At 37.5% G+C, this 16450-nt stretch overlaps 1 protein-coding gene across 1 annotated transcript in view; it reads left to right on the top strand.

Moving 5' to 3' along the window:
- Window positions 1-16450, top strand: part of SIM2 (SIM bHLH transcription factor 2) — a 58421-nt gene that overhangs the window by 14024 nt on the left and 27947 nt on the right. Inside the window, exons 3-4 of the mRNA XM_077781706.1 lie at window positions 276-365; window positions 9499-9607. Of these exons, the coding sequence (XP_077637832.1) occupies window positions 276-365; window positions 9499-9607 (199 nt within the window). The remainder of the gene's footprint in view (window positions 1-275; window positions 366-9498; window positions 9608-16450) is intronic.

Genomic DNA, 16450 nt, shown 5'->3' with positions numbered 1-16450 from the left:
ATTTGAGCTAAAGCACTAAAAAACTGGAATTTACAGCAAAATATTCCCTGAAATTGCAGCAGGGGAACGAGGGGATTTCACAACCCCCCTGAGTTTAAGGGGACAAAATCAGAAAAAATTTATTTTCCTTAAATTGTGCTGTTGAGGTCAGAAATCATCCTCCAATATATATATATATATATATATTTTTTAATTTATTTATTTATTTTTTCCCCGCTGTCAATGCTTTCAACAGATTTCTTGCTTCTTACCCTGTGTGTTTCTCTTTATTTCAGACTTTGGACGGCTTTGTTTTCGTCGTGGCGTCCGATGGCAAAATAATGTACATTTCTGAAACAGCATCCGTGCACCTCGGCCTGTCCCAGGTATGGGGTGTGCTCTGCACCGAAAGCAGAAATAAAATAAAAAATGCTAAAAGACAAACTTGGACCCTCACACCGATGCCTTTCCTTTATATCAAGTCTTTATTTTTTATATTTTATTTTGTATTTTTATTTATCTTTAATTTTTTATTTTTTATTTTTTATTTTTTATTTTTAATTTTTATTTTATTATTTTATTATTTTATTATTTTATTATTTTATTATTTTATTATTTTATTATCGTATAATTTTATTATTTTATTATTTATTATTTATTATTTATTATTTATTATTTATTATTTATTTTTTATTTTTTATTTCTTATTTTTTATTTTTCATTTTTTTATTTTTTATTTTTTATTTTATTATTTTATTATTTTTTTTATTTTATTGTTATTTTTATTTTTATTTTTATTTTATTTTTTATTTTTATTTCATTATTTTATTATTTTATTATTTTATTATTTTTATTATTTTTATTTATTAATTTATTAATTTTTTATTATTTATTTATTTATTTATTTATTATTTATTTATTTAAATTAATTTTTTTTATTTTAATTTTTTTTTTTTTCCGGGCTGTTTAACCTTTTTCCCCTCCTTGAAAAGGGCTTCGGTTAAATACTCAAATTCCCTTTCCTTGCCACCACATCGGCCTGTCTTTATATCTCTTCTTGTTCATTGTATTTGACTCCTCATGACCTTTCAGAAGGGCCATAAATAATTTGATATTGCAAATTGCAGCTGGAGGCAGGGCCCGAACCAAAAATAAAATAAAATAAAACTCCCAATTCCAGGCCGGCAGCTTTAGATTGTGTCAGATATTGGGGCTGCCTACGGAAGGCAGCGAAATCTCCTGTGGAACAGGGGGCTTATGGTAAATGTGCCGGGAGAGGAGAAAAAAAAATCAAAATAATAAAATAAAAATAAAAATTAAAAGGGGGGCAGATTTATGAGCGTTCACATGGCATTCAGGGCAGTTTTTCCGGAGTTTTTCCAGCTCAGTGGTGTTTCCAGCAAAGCGTTTTATATGGTTGTGATAGAACTCATAAAACTCACTTTACTGCTGTTCTGCACCAGAACCAGGAGGGCTTTTATGGGTTTTTTTTTTTCCTCTCAGATGGACATTTCTAATTTTTTTTTGCCTTCTTGGGACAGGCATGGGCAAAAAAACTTGAATTTATTGTAGAATTTGACTTTCCATGCCTTTGGTTGGAGCTGAAATTCACTGATAGCACCTGACCTATTTTTTGCCAAAGTCCAATTAAAAAAATCCTCATTAATTCCAGCATGCCCTGGACGAGACTTGCAAGGAAATGAAGTGTTCAGTTGTGTATCAAACATTTATAAAGAAATAAAGGAATTGGAATAAAGACTAAGCAGCAGGGGAGATGAGGGTGAGAATATTATAGAATGAATATAGAATATATATAATAGATTATATTTATATATATAAATATATATATTATATATATATATTAGAGAATATATGGAATATAGAATATTCATAATATAATATGAAAGGTGAGAGGAGGATATTCTGAAAATATCTGGTTAATTTATCCCGTGGCTGCTTCCATAAACAGAGAGGGGAGTTTTAATGGGGATGATTTGTGTACTTTTATTTTTTGGTGGTAATCCATATTTTTAATTGAAAGAAATGTGCGTTTATAACAGTGATATAAAAATTAGGGGCTGTGAGACAAAATAGAACTCCAGAGGTAGAGAAAACAAGGATATAAACCCATAAAAACCACTTCTAAACCCTTCTTGCCCTAAGATCTTCTTTAAAAAGTCATTTTGGGAATAAATAGCCACCATAAATACATTTTTTTTTTTTTTTACCTGCTAATTTTAAAAATATGAGCAGGAAACATTTTAGTTCTGTTTGTTCACTCTGTTATGGTGCAGTTTCAGTTGCTTCACGCCACTTAATTCATACTCAAATTCCTTTAGATCTCACTTTGCTTGAAAATCAACTTCCCCACACAAAGATTTTCTTTTCTACTCATTTTCCAGCCTGGCTTTCTCTCACCCTGAATTTTAAATCCTGAAGGATTCAGGAGTTTCCTGCTAAAATCCATCATTTCACCAGTGCCATCAGCCCAAAGCACTGAGCATTCCCATCCTCCCTCCAGGAGCAGAAACTCCCTGTCCTGAATTCTTTTATTCCCAAAATCTTCCCATTTTTTTGCCCAGAAATTGTTCTTTTGGAGGAATATCCAGCCACCAGATCTTGTAGGCTGCTTTATTATTATTATTATTATTATTATTATTATTATTATTATTATCATCATCATCATTATCATAATCATTATCATTATCATTATCATTATAATAATAGTAATCATTATCATAATCATTATCATTATCATTATTATATTAATTTATTAGTTTTATCATTATTATTTTATTTCTTCTTCTTCTTCTTCTTCTTATTATTATTATTATTATTATTATTATTATTATTATTATTACTGTAATTATTCCTGTTATTATTAACTCAGTAATTTGTAAAAATTAAAGAATTATGGGATCAATGGGACACTAAGCAGACTTTGGCCCCTGTAGGAAGAGGGAGTGTCACACAAGTTTTAATTTTATTTATCCCTCCTGGTCATCTGCATGGACTGAATTCCACGTGCATGGAAATATCTATAAATTCTTAGTGCTGAGGAAAATCAGGAGGTTTGGCTTTTTAAAGGCAGCAAAATAAAACGAAGCAAAAAAATTTGCTTTTTTAATCAGCAAAATGCCAAACCTTTCACTTCAGCAGAGGTTTGAAACAACGGAGCTTGAAAGCTGTGGGATTTAAAGTTTAAGGGTCTCTCAAAACACAAAAATTCACAGAGAAAAGGGGTTTTTGATAAAACTTATTTACAAACAAAACCTTTACATTTATTTTTAATGGATTTTTAAATTTATTTACAACATTCCATCCGGACTTATCACCAACCTGTTCTTCCCCTGCCTCAATATTCTCTTTTTGAAGGGATAATTTTGCTTTAAGCAGCACCAGCATCGGTTTTGGCCTTCTCCCACTTCTCCAAATAAAAATCCATTTTTCCCCGGATATTCCTGGCAGCTCCCAGGGCCTCCAGAGGAATTCTTGTTCCCACTGCTCTGGAAATCCTGGAATTTCTGCCCCTGCCATCGACAAGGAGGGGCTTGGGCAGGAGAAGGAAATTCAGCCAGCCATAATATATCCCATAATAATAATTCCATCATAATTCCACGTTATATTTCCAACAAGTGCCAAAGCAAGCTGAGCGGTGCTGAGTGGAAAAAACCCTTTTGAGTGGGCACAGAAACAAATTTAAATGAAATAATTGGACAATTAACTAGCCCACACATCAATTTCCACTCCCAGTGCCGTTTGTTTCAAAATATACATTTAAACTAAATTAATTAAAAACAAAAAAAAAGCCATTTAATGTGATTTTTGCAGGCTGTTTTTGGAGGCCTGCTACAGTGGCCTTTATCTTCTGCTTGAATTGAACTTCGGATTGAACTTCAGCAGGGAGAAATTAGAGCTTGAGCAAAAGCCAGGCTGCCTAAACCAGTTATACATTGCAATCCAGAATTAAAGATTGTTTTTAGGCAGGGATTTGCCTCAGAAGCAGAGTTTCTGAAAAAAGATCTTATTTTTATTAATATAATTAATGTAATTATGAATATAATTAATATATTTTATTAATAGACTATTACTATCTATAAAATATTTATAAATATTAACCAGTATATTAATAAAATATCTTTTTAGAATTACCATTCTGAAAAGGCCACATCTTCATTTGTGGCCCTGCCACTTCATTTGTGCCTTTGGAGTTCGATTTGCTCCCAGCTGGAGCAGGAAAAAAAAAAAAAAAGAAAGAAAAATCCTCTTGGGGAACAATGGGGAACGACAAATTTTAATTTAATTGGAAGGTCTGGAGTTTATTCCAGCAGTTTGCTGGATCCATGAAGGAGCCAGGCTTATCTTTGACTTTTGATAAATCTTAAAATATTCAACCACAAATATCAGAACTTTCCATGGAGTTTATTTTGTTTTTATTCAATGGGTCTGTGAGAGGAAAAATATGTAATTATTTGCTCTAGAATCCATCCACTTATCCCGGTGTGTTTATTATGAATCATTCCTTGGTTGGAAAAAAAAAAAAATCTGAGTTCCTCATAAAGTCCCTGTTAGTAGGAAATGCTGAGATTTGGTATTTACAGCTATTAAAAACAGCATTAAGGAAGTTGCTTTAATAACCTGAGGCAATTGCAGAGTTCAATTCAGAGCTTTATGAATTGAACTGTAGAATTTCCATATTTTTAAACTTCTCAGGGTTTCACTGTAGGCTTTAAAAAATGTGCCTAGCAGGGGTGAGGCTCCAAATTATGGATCCATATTTTGGTTATTTGACTCTGCCTTAGCCCCCATCTCTTTGCTGGTGGTTTTATGTTTTAAAGTCAATTTTAAAAGTCAATTTTGGGGTTAGTTGTTGGAATGTGAAATGCAGGGAACTCCCAGAACTTTGGGCCTGGAAGCCAAAACTTAGAATTAAATCCAGGATTTGAGCTGGGACCTTGGAAAAGGCTCCCAAACTTAGGTGCTGGAAGGGAGAATGTGGATTTGTAGTTTAAAGCAGAGACAGGTTCAGCTAAGGAAAGTTTAGAGTTTTAGAGTTTAAGATATAAAAATAAAAGCAGTTCCAGAGGTAAACAAGGAGTTCAGAATGCAGCACTGTGGGTTTGTGTGCATGATTGGCTAAGAGAGCTCAACTGTAACATGGGTTTTAATAAGATGAAATATTTAAGGATTGGGTCAAAAACATAAATATCCTTGTTGGCAGTGTTTTATTTGTCAATAACTCCTTAAAAAGTCTTAACTGAGGGTCTTGGGACCTGCTGAACCATGCAGTGAAGATGTGAGCTGAACCCACCCTTCCTGCCTGTGTAGAGGAAAAATAAATCCCATCACCTAAAAAACTCAGAGGTGCCACCTCAAACTCACCCAAAATTCACCAAAACTGCCCACAGTCAGCACTGCACCTTCACCTCCTGCTGATTTTTCTGAGGTTGCAAATAAACCCACCAGAATAAAAACACTTTCTGTGGTATAACAAGGAAAACCAGTCGCGATCGCAGAAAGAATTTCAGGCTTGAATTTTAGACATAAACTCCTGGACAAAAATGAAATGTTGGTTAAACCCGTGACCTCTGACCCTTTGAATCCTGTGGAAAAAGGTGCATTTCCATGAGGAAGGATTTTAAAACAGGTGATGAGTTTGGGAAAAGCAAGAGCCATCCACGAGTGACACTTTTTAAGAGAAAACACCACCTGCAGCTGATGGACTTGGTCAGCTTGATTGGGTTTTTTTCTGTCAGAAAATCTCTAAATTGAAGGGATATTTATTGGAATATTTATTTATTTATAGGGAATTTATACACAGCCCATTCTGTCCTTTTTTTTTTTTAAAGGGAAATTCTCTGCTAAAAATGTTTTAATTCCAAGGGCAAAACCGTCAGTGAAAAAAAAAAATCACTCTTCACCAAAGATAAAATAACAAGAAGAGGGTTATGAGTGATGATCCTTGGAAATTTTGTCATGTTCTGAAAATGAAAAGTCCATCACCAATAGAATTTTTAGATTTTTCTAAATGTAATCAGGATGTTTATGAAAACACCTATGGATATTTGCAGGATGCTTGTCCCCTTGTAATTATAAATAAACAGAAAAATTCCAGAGAAATTCCAGGCATGACTCACGGGGAGATTTTGTGTTTTCCTTCTTCCCTGGCAAAAAATTGGACGTTGGGTGTTCCTGCAGCAAACCCCCACCTGTTTCTGGCCTAAAAAGGAGCATCCAGTGTTTTTTAAGGGCAACTTTTAGAGAAAATTACATACATGAAGCAATGGAAATAATCTCCTTCCTCATTCCATCTTCTTCTTTCTCTTATTTCCCTTTTTCCTTTCCTTTCCTTCCCCTTTCCTTCCCCTTTCCTTTCCTTTCCTTTCCTTTCCTTTCCTTTCCTTTCCTTTCCTTTCCTTTCCTTTCCTTTCCTTTCCTTTCCTGTCCCTTTCCTTCCTTTCTTTCCTTTCCTTTCCTTTCCTTTCCTTTCCTTTCCTTTCCTTTCCTTTCCTTTCCTTTCCTTTCCTTTCCTTTCCTTTCCTTTCCTTTCCTTTCCTTTCCTTTCCTTTCCTTTCCTTTCCTTTCCTTTCCTTTCCTTTCCTTTCCTTTCCTTTCCTTTCCTTTCCTTTCCTTTCCTTTCCTTTCCTTTCCTTTCCTTTCCTTTCCTTTCCTTTCCTTTCCTTTCCTTTCCTTTCCTTTCCTTTCCTTTCCTTTCCTTTCCTTTCCTTTCCTTTCCTTTCCTTTCCTTTCCTTTCCTTTCCTTTCCTTTCCTTTCCTTTCCTTTCCTTTCCCTTCCTTTCCTTTCCTTTCCTTTCCTTTCCTTTCCTTTCCCTTCCTTTCCCTTCCTTTCCTTTCCCCTCTCTTTAATTTTCTCTCTTTCTCTTTCTTTCTCTTCTCCATCTCCCCTGTCCTTATTTTTTCCCTCTATTTCCCCCCTTCTTTCCCTCCCCCAGTGAATTTTCTCTCTGGTTAGAGTATCAGCTCAGTGTTGATGTTTTTGTGTTTGCAGGGAGGGGCTGTTGGAAAGGGGAAAGGAGGAATAGATGCTTAGGGGGGAGAAAAAAACCCAACAAAAGTGAGTTTGCACAGCCCTGGGAAGGGACATTCCATGAATAATGCAGAAAATGGAAGGATGAGGAACATTTTAAGGAGGAAAAAAAAAAAAAAAAGGATTGCTTTGTGGGGGCAGACAACTTCATTTATTCCAAAGAAAAGGCAACTCGGAGGATCTGAGCAGAGGAGCAGGATTGGCTCAGAATTACTTCAATTCCTGCACCTCTGATCTGGGGGGCCCGGGGCAGCTCACAACTATTGACAAACCCTGCCGTGGCAGCAGCCTTCTGTTTTCCTTAACATTGAAATATTTTTTTTTAATTTGTTTTTTGGAGATACTTACAAATTTAAAGCCAGGAGCAACTGACTGGGATTGATTTCTATGTCAAAAGCAAATAATCCCAAAATCCTTCCTGATCTTCCCTGATCGATTCCTCATTCTCTGCAGCTTCCTTTGCCTCATCCTACATTGATAAGAAAATTTAGGGTTGGAATAAGGAAAATGATTTTCAGTTTTTGTTCGTTTATGTGTGTTTTGTGCCAAATTTTGTGTGGCAGAGGTAATTAATCAATTAAAAACATCAAAGTGACAGCATCTCCTTTTAGATTAGACTTGGAGGCAATAAATAAAGAAATTCAGCTCTGTTTCCAGATCAAGTCCTCATTCTCTGAGTCTTCCTTTGCCTCATCCTACATTGAAAAGAAAATTTAGGGTCGGAATAAGGAAAATTATTTTCAATTTTTGTCAGTTTATGTGTATTTTGTGTGGCAGAGGAAATTAATTGCTAAAAACCTCAAAGCACCAACATCTCCTCTGGATTCCCAGACTTGGAGGAGATAAATAAAGGAATTCAGCTCCTTTTCTCCCTTAAATCCATTCCTCCAGATTTCTGAGGACTTTTCTCGGGGTTTGGGGGGTGGCAAGCTGAGCTGGCAGGGGGGACATGGGGAGCACGAGGCTCTTTTTGTTTTTTTTGCCACTGTTAGCAGTGGGAAAGGCAGGAACGCATCCTGTGCAGGCAAAGTTCAGGGCAGGACAGGGAACACACAAATATTTAAGGCAGATCTTCACTGAGAGTGCTTGTTCAGAAAAGTGAAAATCCACGGAAATCTGATTTTGGGCTCTGCCAGAGGCCATTTGTGTACCTTCATTTTTGTAGTAATCAGTATTTTTCAATGAAAAAAAAAAAAAAAAAGTGGAGTTCTTTGTATGTGTGTTTGTTGGAAGCCTGGCTGCTGAGAATTTGGGAATTTCTGTGCTGCCAGCACTGACCCCCAGGAGAACACTGCACTGACCTGAGGCCGTGGAGAAGCTTCCAAAATTCCATAATAAAACTGAGATTACAGGTGTGGAGTTGGAATGGAAGTGTGTGATAGCACAGGGTGGGAACTCAGAGTTGAAGGGTTTAGAATGCAGGAATAGATATAAAGCAAGATGGAGGTTTTAGGGTGGAGGCTGCTCCTTCTCCTTCTCCTTCTCCTTCTCCTTCTCCTTCTCCTTCTCCTTCTCCTTCTCCTTCTCCTTCTCCTTCTCCTTCTCCTTCTCCTTCTCCTTCTCCTTCTCCTTCTCCTTCTCCTTCTCCTTCTCCTTCTCCTTCTCCTTCTCCTTCACCTCCTTCTCCATGGGTTTGGGTGGTTTTGTGCAATTGGATAAAAAAGTCCCATTGTGGGCACGGGTGGTTGGGTATTGGGTTAAAAGTGAAAATAATTGAGGTGTCATTTCTTAATTGGACAGTTGATCCTTCAAAGGCCTTGCAGAGAGAGAGATGGGCTCCATTTTGAGTTTGCTGGAGTGAAGTGCTGCAGAACTCAGGGTTTGTGAGGCTGTGACAGAGACAAGAACTGATAAACACCTGAGTCCCAACAAGAAATTCCCTCTCACATATTTAATCCCAACCTTGGCTAAAAAAGAAGTTAGGAGTTGTCCTGTGTCTGTAACAGTGATATTAGAATTAATGGCTATAAGAGAAAATAGAGCTCAAGAGGCAGAGAAAACAAGGATATAAACCCATAAAAACCATTTCCAAACCCCTGTTTCTCAATTATCCTTAGAAAAATTCATTTTGGCCCTGCTGGTGGTGGGAAAACACAAAGGGATTGGGTGAGAGCAGGTGAGAGTTTCTGGGAACCCGGAGGAACATCATTTTTATTTTAATATTTGCCTTCCTGAGAGGCATTTCTACAGCTCCGAGTTTTCCTCCCGTTTGTGGCAATTTAACATTTCTCCAGCTGCTCTAATTTATCACTTCGTTCCCAGCCCTAACAGGAGCTCTTCTGTCTCTGGTGCAACACCAGAAATTCCCACAAAAACCTCGCTGGCATCAATCACTGCTGAGGAAAGAATTAATTGGGATTAATGGCTGTGATTTGGAAGATGCTTTTGATACACCCAGCCCATGTTTGAACACTGGAGGGTTTGAGGGCAGAAAAGGATCCAGCTGCTTTTATTCCATGGTTTTTTCCCAGGTGGAGCTCACTGGAAACAGCATTTATGAGTACATCCACCCCTCGGATCACGATGAGATGACTGCTGTCCTCACTGCCCACCAGCCTCTTCACCCTCACCTCCTGCAAGGTATTTCTGAGATCTGCCATTAAAGCACAGTGGAAAAATAATTAAAAAAAAAAAAACCAAACAACAATTCCAGGCTAAAATGTGACAAATTGCAACCCAAAGCATTCCATGAACCCGTATTTATATTTATATATATATTTATATTTATTGATTTTGCACTTATATATTTCTATTTTGTGCTTATATTTATAGTTATAGTATTCATAATTCTATTTTATAATTTTGTATTTTTCTATTTCCATTTCCATTTCCACTTCCACTTCCACTTCCATTTCCACTTCCACTTCCACTTCCATTTCCATTTCCATTTCCATTTCCATTTCCATTTCCATTTGCATTTCCATTTCTATTTCTATTTCCATTTCCATTTCTATTTCTATTCCTATTTCTCCTGTTTGAAGCCCAAATAAGGGAGCACCAGGAACTCAAAACTTGATCCAGGATTTTATGTTCTTACAGGGAATAAGGAACCCTCAACTGAACAATGAAAAAACTAACAAAACATCAGCTAATTGTGAAATGGAAAAATATTTTAAATATTTTAAAACAACTGTTTAATTAAAATTGGACAAAAAAAAAACCCCAGAGTTAATATTCTCCACTGTAGGCAGAGCAGAAATGGGTTTGGTAAAGGCCTTGGGTTTAGAAAATCTCATTTAAAAAGCGACTTTTTGTGGGAAATCATGTCCCCTTCTGCTGTCACCCACAGAAATACTGACCCCACCCTTTGTGTGGGAAGCTGTCACCTCAAGTGTTGCAATTTCTGTGTCAGAAACAACAAAAATATTCTCATTTCTTTAGTTTGTGCTTCCTTGGGGCAATTCTTTTGAATTTCAAAGATCAGAACCAGTCTGGCTCCACCACAATGGAGCTCCCACTTGTATTTCATAATTGATTTATCTGGATTTATTGATTTAAGCTGCCAGTTTTTGTCAGACTTTTCCAAGCACAGCTCTTAAAACACAAGAGGAATTTTGGGTTCTTGTGACAATTTTGTTCAGGATTATTATGGGGTTTTTTTGCTGTTTTGGTGCCTGGGCTTGGTTCTGGCCTCTGTGATTCCATCAGGGCAGAACTGAGAATTCGGAATTCAGGGAATGTTGATGTTCCTGGGAGCACCTGGACTGCTCCAAATGCTGGAAATGCAAGAATTATCTCAGCCTCCTCTTTTCTCCCTCCCCAAACAGATTGTCAGGGAAAAAAACCCTCCCTTGGTGTTTTAGAAAAGTAACTCTTATTTTTCTCAAACTCCTCTATATGATTATTTCATATTTTGTTCATCCCTCTGTTAGAATTTTTTTAAAAATATTGATATTTTTAAAAATCAGCATTTTGCTCCCTTTTCCCAACTTACTGAAAAACAGAGGAGACACCCCTGATATAAATGATTTAAAGGTGATTTTCATGGTGGGACTGGATAATCTTTAAAGTCTCTCCCAGCCTCAATAATTCTGTGAAATCCAAGAGTTTTCATGAGGTTTGATGATACCCAGAATTAGTAGTGAGATATTTTTATAACTGCTGGCTTGGCAATGGCAGCATCCTCCTGTTTTCCTTAAAATTTAAACATTTTTCAATCCATTACTGGAGATTTTTACAGATTTAAAGCCAGGAGCAACCGACTGGGATTAATTTGTGTGTCAAAACCAAATAATTAATTCCATAATTTTCCCATTCTTCCCAGATCAATCCCTCATTCTCTGCAGCTTCCTTTGCCTCATCCTACATGGATAAGGAAATTTAGGGTCAGAATAAGGAAAATTATTTTCAATTTTGGTCCATTTATGTGTGTTTTGTATCAAATTTTGTGTGGCAGAGGAAATTAAATGCTAAAAACCTCAAAGCAACAACATCTCCTTTGGATTTCCAGCCCTGGAGGAGATAAATAAAGGAATTCTGTTCTGTTCAGGGATTATTATATTTTATCTCAGTTCTGGAGAGTGTGTATAAAAATATCCATAATCTACAGCTAAATCTTTCTAAAATGCATGGAATGAACAAATATTTATTTACTGTTGTCTTCCCTGTGCCAGTAATTCCCTTTCCTGCAGGGATTTATCCATTAATCCCATTTTAATGGGATTTACCCCATTAAAATCTTGGGGTATAATGTGAAACTACCTGGCCTGCAATAACCAAAGCAAGTTTTTTATTTAATCCAGTGAATAAATGACAGGAATGAGGCAACTCCTGCCTGTATCTGAGTAGATATTTTCAATATTTAAGTCAAACATGGAGTTCTACAAATAACTTAAAGAGCAGTGAAGTGAAAGTACCTTGATTAAAAATAAAAACAAAAAACAAGAGGAAACCAGACTATTTTAATGGCATTTTTTGTCACGTCAGTTTGATTTTCTCTCTTTTAAATATTTTTAAACATGCCTGAATCATCAAGTCACTTGGTGGAATCAAAAATTTCCTTTTAGAACTGTATTATCTTATAAATTTCTGCAATCTGGGGTCAAATCAATATTTCACTGCAGACACAGACTTTTATACCCCAAATTTCCAGCTTGGCTCACAGTTCTTGCCTTGCTCAAGATATTTCCCTCAGATAAAGCTCAGATATTTATCTCCATTTTTAGTCCAGCAGCTGTAGCTGGGTAAGATCTGTTTCGAGAGGAAAAAAATCACAAATATCCACAATACCTGTGCTTTGTGATATTCTGATACTGGGATTAAATAACTCAGAGCACAGATTATTTTTGACTTCTGGTTTTAGAGTTTCTGTACATTTGGGTGCCGCCTTTTTATTTATTTCTCAGGGAAATGCAAATTATTGCTTTGCAAAAAAGCACACAGTGTGTTTCTTTACACAGTCCCCACTGTCACGTTGTTTTCCTTCAGATAAATCAGTATTGGGAAAAACAAACCCCATATTATTTATAAAGCATAAAAATACTTAAATTATTATATTTTAATTTTTAAAGTTTGCCCTGGTTGTCCTCATGTTTCATGTAGAACAAGGCACAGTGCAGCTAATTTGTTTCCCTAAAAGACAGGGAAATATTCAAATAATCACATGATTCCAGAAGTTTGGATTTCATAGCAATTTTTTTTTACTTTTTTTTTTTAGGGTTGGGATTAAATGTATGAGATGGTTTTCCTTGTTTGGAATTTGATATTTATTAGTTTTTATTGATATTATTGTCCTACAAACCCTGAGTTTTACACTGCTTTAATACACTAACAATGGAGCTGTATTTTTTTCTCTACAAGGTCTTTTAAGGATAAACTGCCTAATTAAGAAATGACATTTAAATGATTTTTACTTTTAACCCAATAACTAATTACTTGTGGTCTGCAATGTGGTCTTTTTTATTTAATTCCTCAATACTACTTAAATTTATGGAGAAGAAGGTGAAGAAGAAGGACTAGTCTCTGCTCTCAAACCTCTATTTTTTTTTATATATATTACTATATTTTAAAACTTTAAGTTTTCTACGCTGTGGTATTCTATTAAATTCCTATTCAAACTCCACACCTAAAATCTTAGTTCTACTCCTCCTCTTCCTCCTCCTCCTCCTCCTTCACTTTCTCCTTCACCTCCTTTTCCATGGGTTTCGGTGGTTTTGTGTAATTGGATAAAAAAGTCCCCACTGCTGACCATAAGTAGCTGATTAAGTTAAAAGTAAAAATAATCTAAGTATCATTTCTTAATTAAACAATTTATCCTTAAAATTCCTCATAGAAAAAAAAAAATCTCCATTTTGTAGGTTGTCAGTGTGAAGCACAGTAAAACTCACAACTTACAAACTGTAATATAGACAAAAACGAATAAACATCTAAATCCAAACAAAAAATGCCAAATGCCATCTCACACATTTAATCCCAACCCTGACCCTAGGAAAAAAACCCAAAACTCAACATTACTTTATTACAAGGCGTTTTCAAGTTTTATACCCTTAACAAAGCGTGATCTTAAGTTATTAGTTATATTAAAACAGCTCATTATCTTTATTGGACAGAGTAAAAGCTTACTGTATTTTACTGCTATAAAGTAATTAATATTAATAATTAATTGGTAAGAGTCTACAGCAAATTATTAAGGTATGGATGTTGTTCACTAAGCTAATATCCCTTGTGTATTTATTTTATCAGTTCCTATGTTAACAGCCTTGTTTTTTTCTTTGCGATGGATAAACTCATATTTTATTAATTTCTTCTGCTGCTAGCTTAGTTGTTTGCTCTGCAGACCAGCTGCTAAGCCTGTCTACACCTGGGCAGTGCCCAGCACCCTCTGGGGGAAGAACTTTCTCCCAAAATCCAACCTAAACAGCAGCTCCAGGAGCTCCCTGGGTCCTGTCAGGTCACAGATCAGAGGTGGCCTCGGTTGGAGCTGCAGCCCCTGAACTTCCCCTCAGCTTCCTCTGCTCCAGCTGCACATTCCAGGTGTCCTCTCCTTGTGTGACGCCTCCAGGTCCTTCACCATCCTCGTGTTCCTCCCTTGGGCATTCTCTGAGAGCTTTTAGATCTTCCTTCTATGCTGGCACCCAGAGCAGCCCCAGCACTCGGGGGGAGGAGGATGGACAGCAGCTCCAGAACTTCCCGCAGGCCTTGAGGGCTTTGAACCTTTCCTGTCCTCACACAGAGCTTCAATCCAAACATCCCGGCCAGCCCGAGCTGCCAGAGCTCAGCAGCAAAGAGTTTTGGCTCTGGCACGGTGAGGGGACAAGGCTGGCAGGGGTTTGTGACACTGATGGCTTGGGAAGGCTGAGCTGGAGCAGAGAATAAAGCAGGGATTTATTCAAGGATCTCCTCCATGGATGCACCTTGGGCAGCTCCAGAGCCCAGCCAGGGCTGCACCCAAATGACCCAAAATGGTCCCAAAATGCACGAGCGCTCCCGGGGCTCTCCCTGGGATCAGTTCTGCTCCATTGGCACCTTGGAGTTCATTGTCCCATTCCAGCTCCAGCCCATCAGTCCCACCCTGCTTGTTTTTCTCTCTCCAGCCCACGCTGTTTGTGCTCCTGGCCTGAGGTTTGGATCATTTGTCCTTGGTGCCCAGCTGGAGCAGGAATTGTTTTGTCTCTGCTCTGTGCACAGAGCTCAGCATCCCATCATGTGAAGCCCAGAGCCACACACTAAAGCAGCACAGAATGTGGAAAATAGAAAAGCTCAAACCTGAGGCATCAATGCAATGCCACCAAGTGCCCCCTCCAGGGGTCATGAGTGCTTTGGAGGAGGATGAAATTGGGGCTGGATTTCAGGGACTGGGTGCTGGGGTTGCTCCAGGATTATTGATCACATCCAGCTCCCAGCAGAGAGGTCTTTGAAGGGAAAACCATGGAATGCCAACACAGGCTGGGATGACCATGAGCAACCAGGACCTTAAGGCCTCAAATATTCCAACCAAAACATCTGGCTTGCTGCTCTGTCTCCCTTTTGATGCAGAAATCTTTTTTTCCCACTTCACAACACAGCAGAGCAGCAACACTTCCCGACCCATCCATCTCTTGTCCTGGCAGCTGCTGCAAGCGAGACAAGAAAATTAAAAATATTTGCACTGCAGGTTAACCAGGAGAAGGAATTAATCAATGCTGCCCTTCCACGTGTGTTTGCAGGCAGACAATGTGTGTCTCTTATTGCTTTTAGATGCTTTTCCTGGGATTTGAAAGCTTTAAAACGCATCCATAACTTCCCAAATTTTGCTGACTCACAGGGCGAGGCGTGGTGGGCTGAAAGCAGTTTATTAACATTCCCCAGAGCAGGGAGAGAAATGTGGAAGTTCCTGCAGTTATCCCAGTTTTCTGCAAACAGCTGGATCATTCAGAAATGATGAGTTACAACCTGATGGAAGCTGCAGAAGAATGTGGAATACATTATGTCAGCCTTTCCCCACTCCACTTGATGCTTTAAGGGCTTTGTTTCCCTCAGCCAAGCAACAAATCCCTGTGCAGAATTTTCCTCCAACTTCCCTATATGCAGAAATTTCATATTTAAAGAAGGGAGTAGAAAAAATTTGCATCTGGCAAGATGTTTTTTGCATGAGCTTATGAAGAATTTTTCTAGTAGTACATAGGCAAAATACCAGCATGGATAGGTATTTTAATTGTCATTAATTTAAAAGTATTTTACAGGAGAACCATTACTGAGAGGAGATGGGTTAATATGATCCTGTTGCCACTGTTTGTTAGGGTTACTTTAAATCTGAGACACATAGAAATAGTCATTTTAGAAATTCTAGTTTTCAAATTATAATTATAAATTTTGATTTGCAAAAGTGGAAGAAGAGGCCAAATTGCTGACAACTCATTAAAACATCTCTTTTCATTGGTAATTAACAGTAAAATTTACCAAAGCAGAGCGTAAAAATTTGTTATTTTCTTTTTTGCTGAGATCCTTCCCCAAGAAAACTTCGGGAGCTTCACTTGGAGGAGCAAAAGGGAATTTAGGGGAATGTCAGTAAATGGATGAGTTTGGATATGATGGGAATGATAATGGAGAATTTCCCCTCTGCAGCACTGCCAGGATTCTGAACACAGGCACGAAACAGAACAAACTGCCCAAATGGGGAGGAAATTTGGGCAGTTTGTGCAAGTTTGGAACTCCAGGATGGGCTGACAGCAGAACTGGTTTTGCTTTTCTACCACAACAAATCTTTCCTAGGGAAAACTGAGGCATTTGCAAGTCCCTTTTGCTGATCCTGGATTCCCACCTTCTAGGATTATCCTGAAATTGTGGGTTTTCCAGGCATCTCTTCTGTATGAGCCCTGCAGCTCTTTTTTTTTTGGTTTGGAATTTGGTGTCACCCTTGCTCCGAATGAAGGGATGGAAGTTGTGGTGTCCTTTTTCCTGCTCAGCCTGGAGGGGAGAAGCTTCCAGGAGACCTCAGAGCCTTTT

The sequence above is a fragment of the Lonchura striata genome, chromosome 2, assembly GCF_046129695.1.
Source record: "Lonchura striata isolate bLonStr1 chromosome 2, bLonStr1.mat, whole genome shotgun sequence".
NCBI classification, from domain to species: Eukaryota; Metazoa; Chordata; class Aves; order Passeriformes; family Estrildidae; genus Lonchura; species Lonchura striata.
The sequence above is the reverse complement of the archived record's forward strand: the minus strand, read 5'-3'. Positions and strand labels throughout refer to the sequence as shown.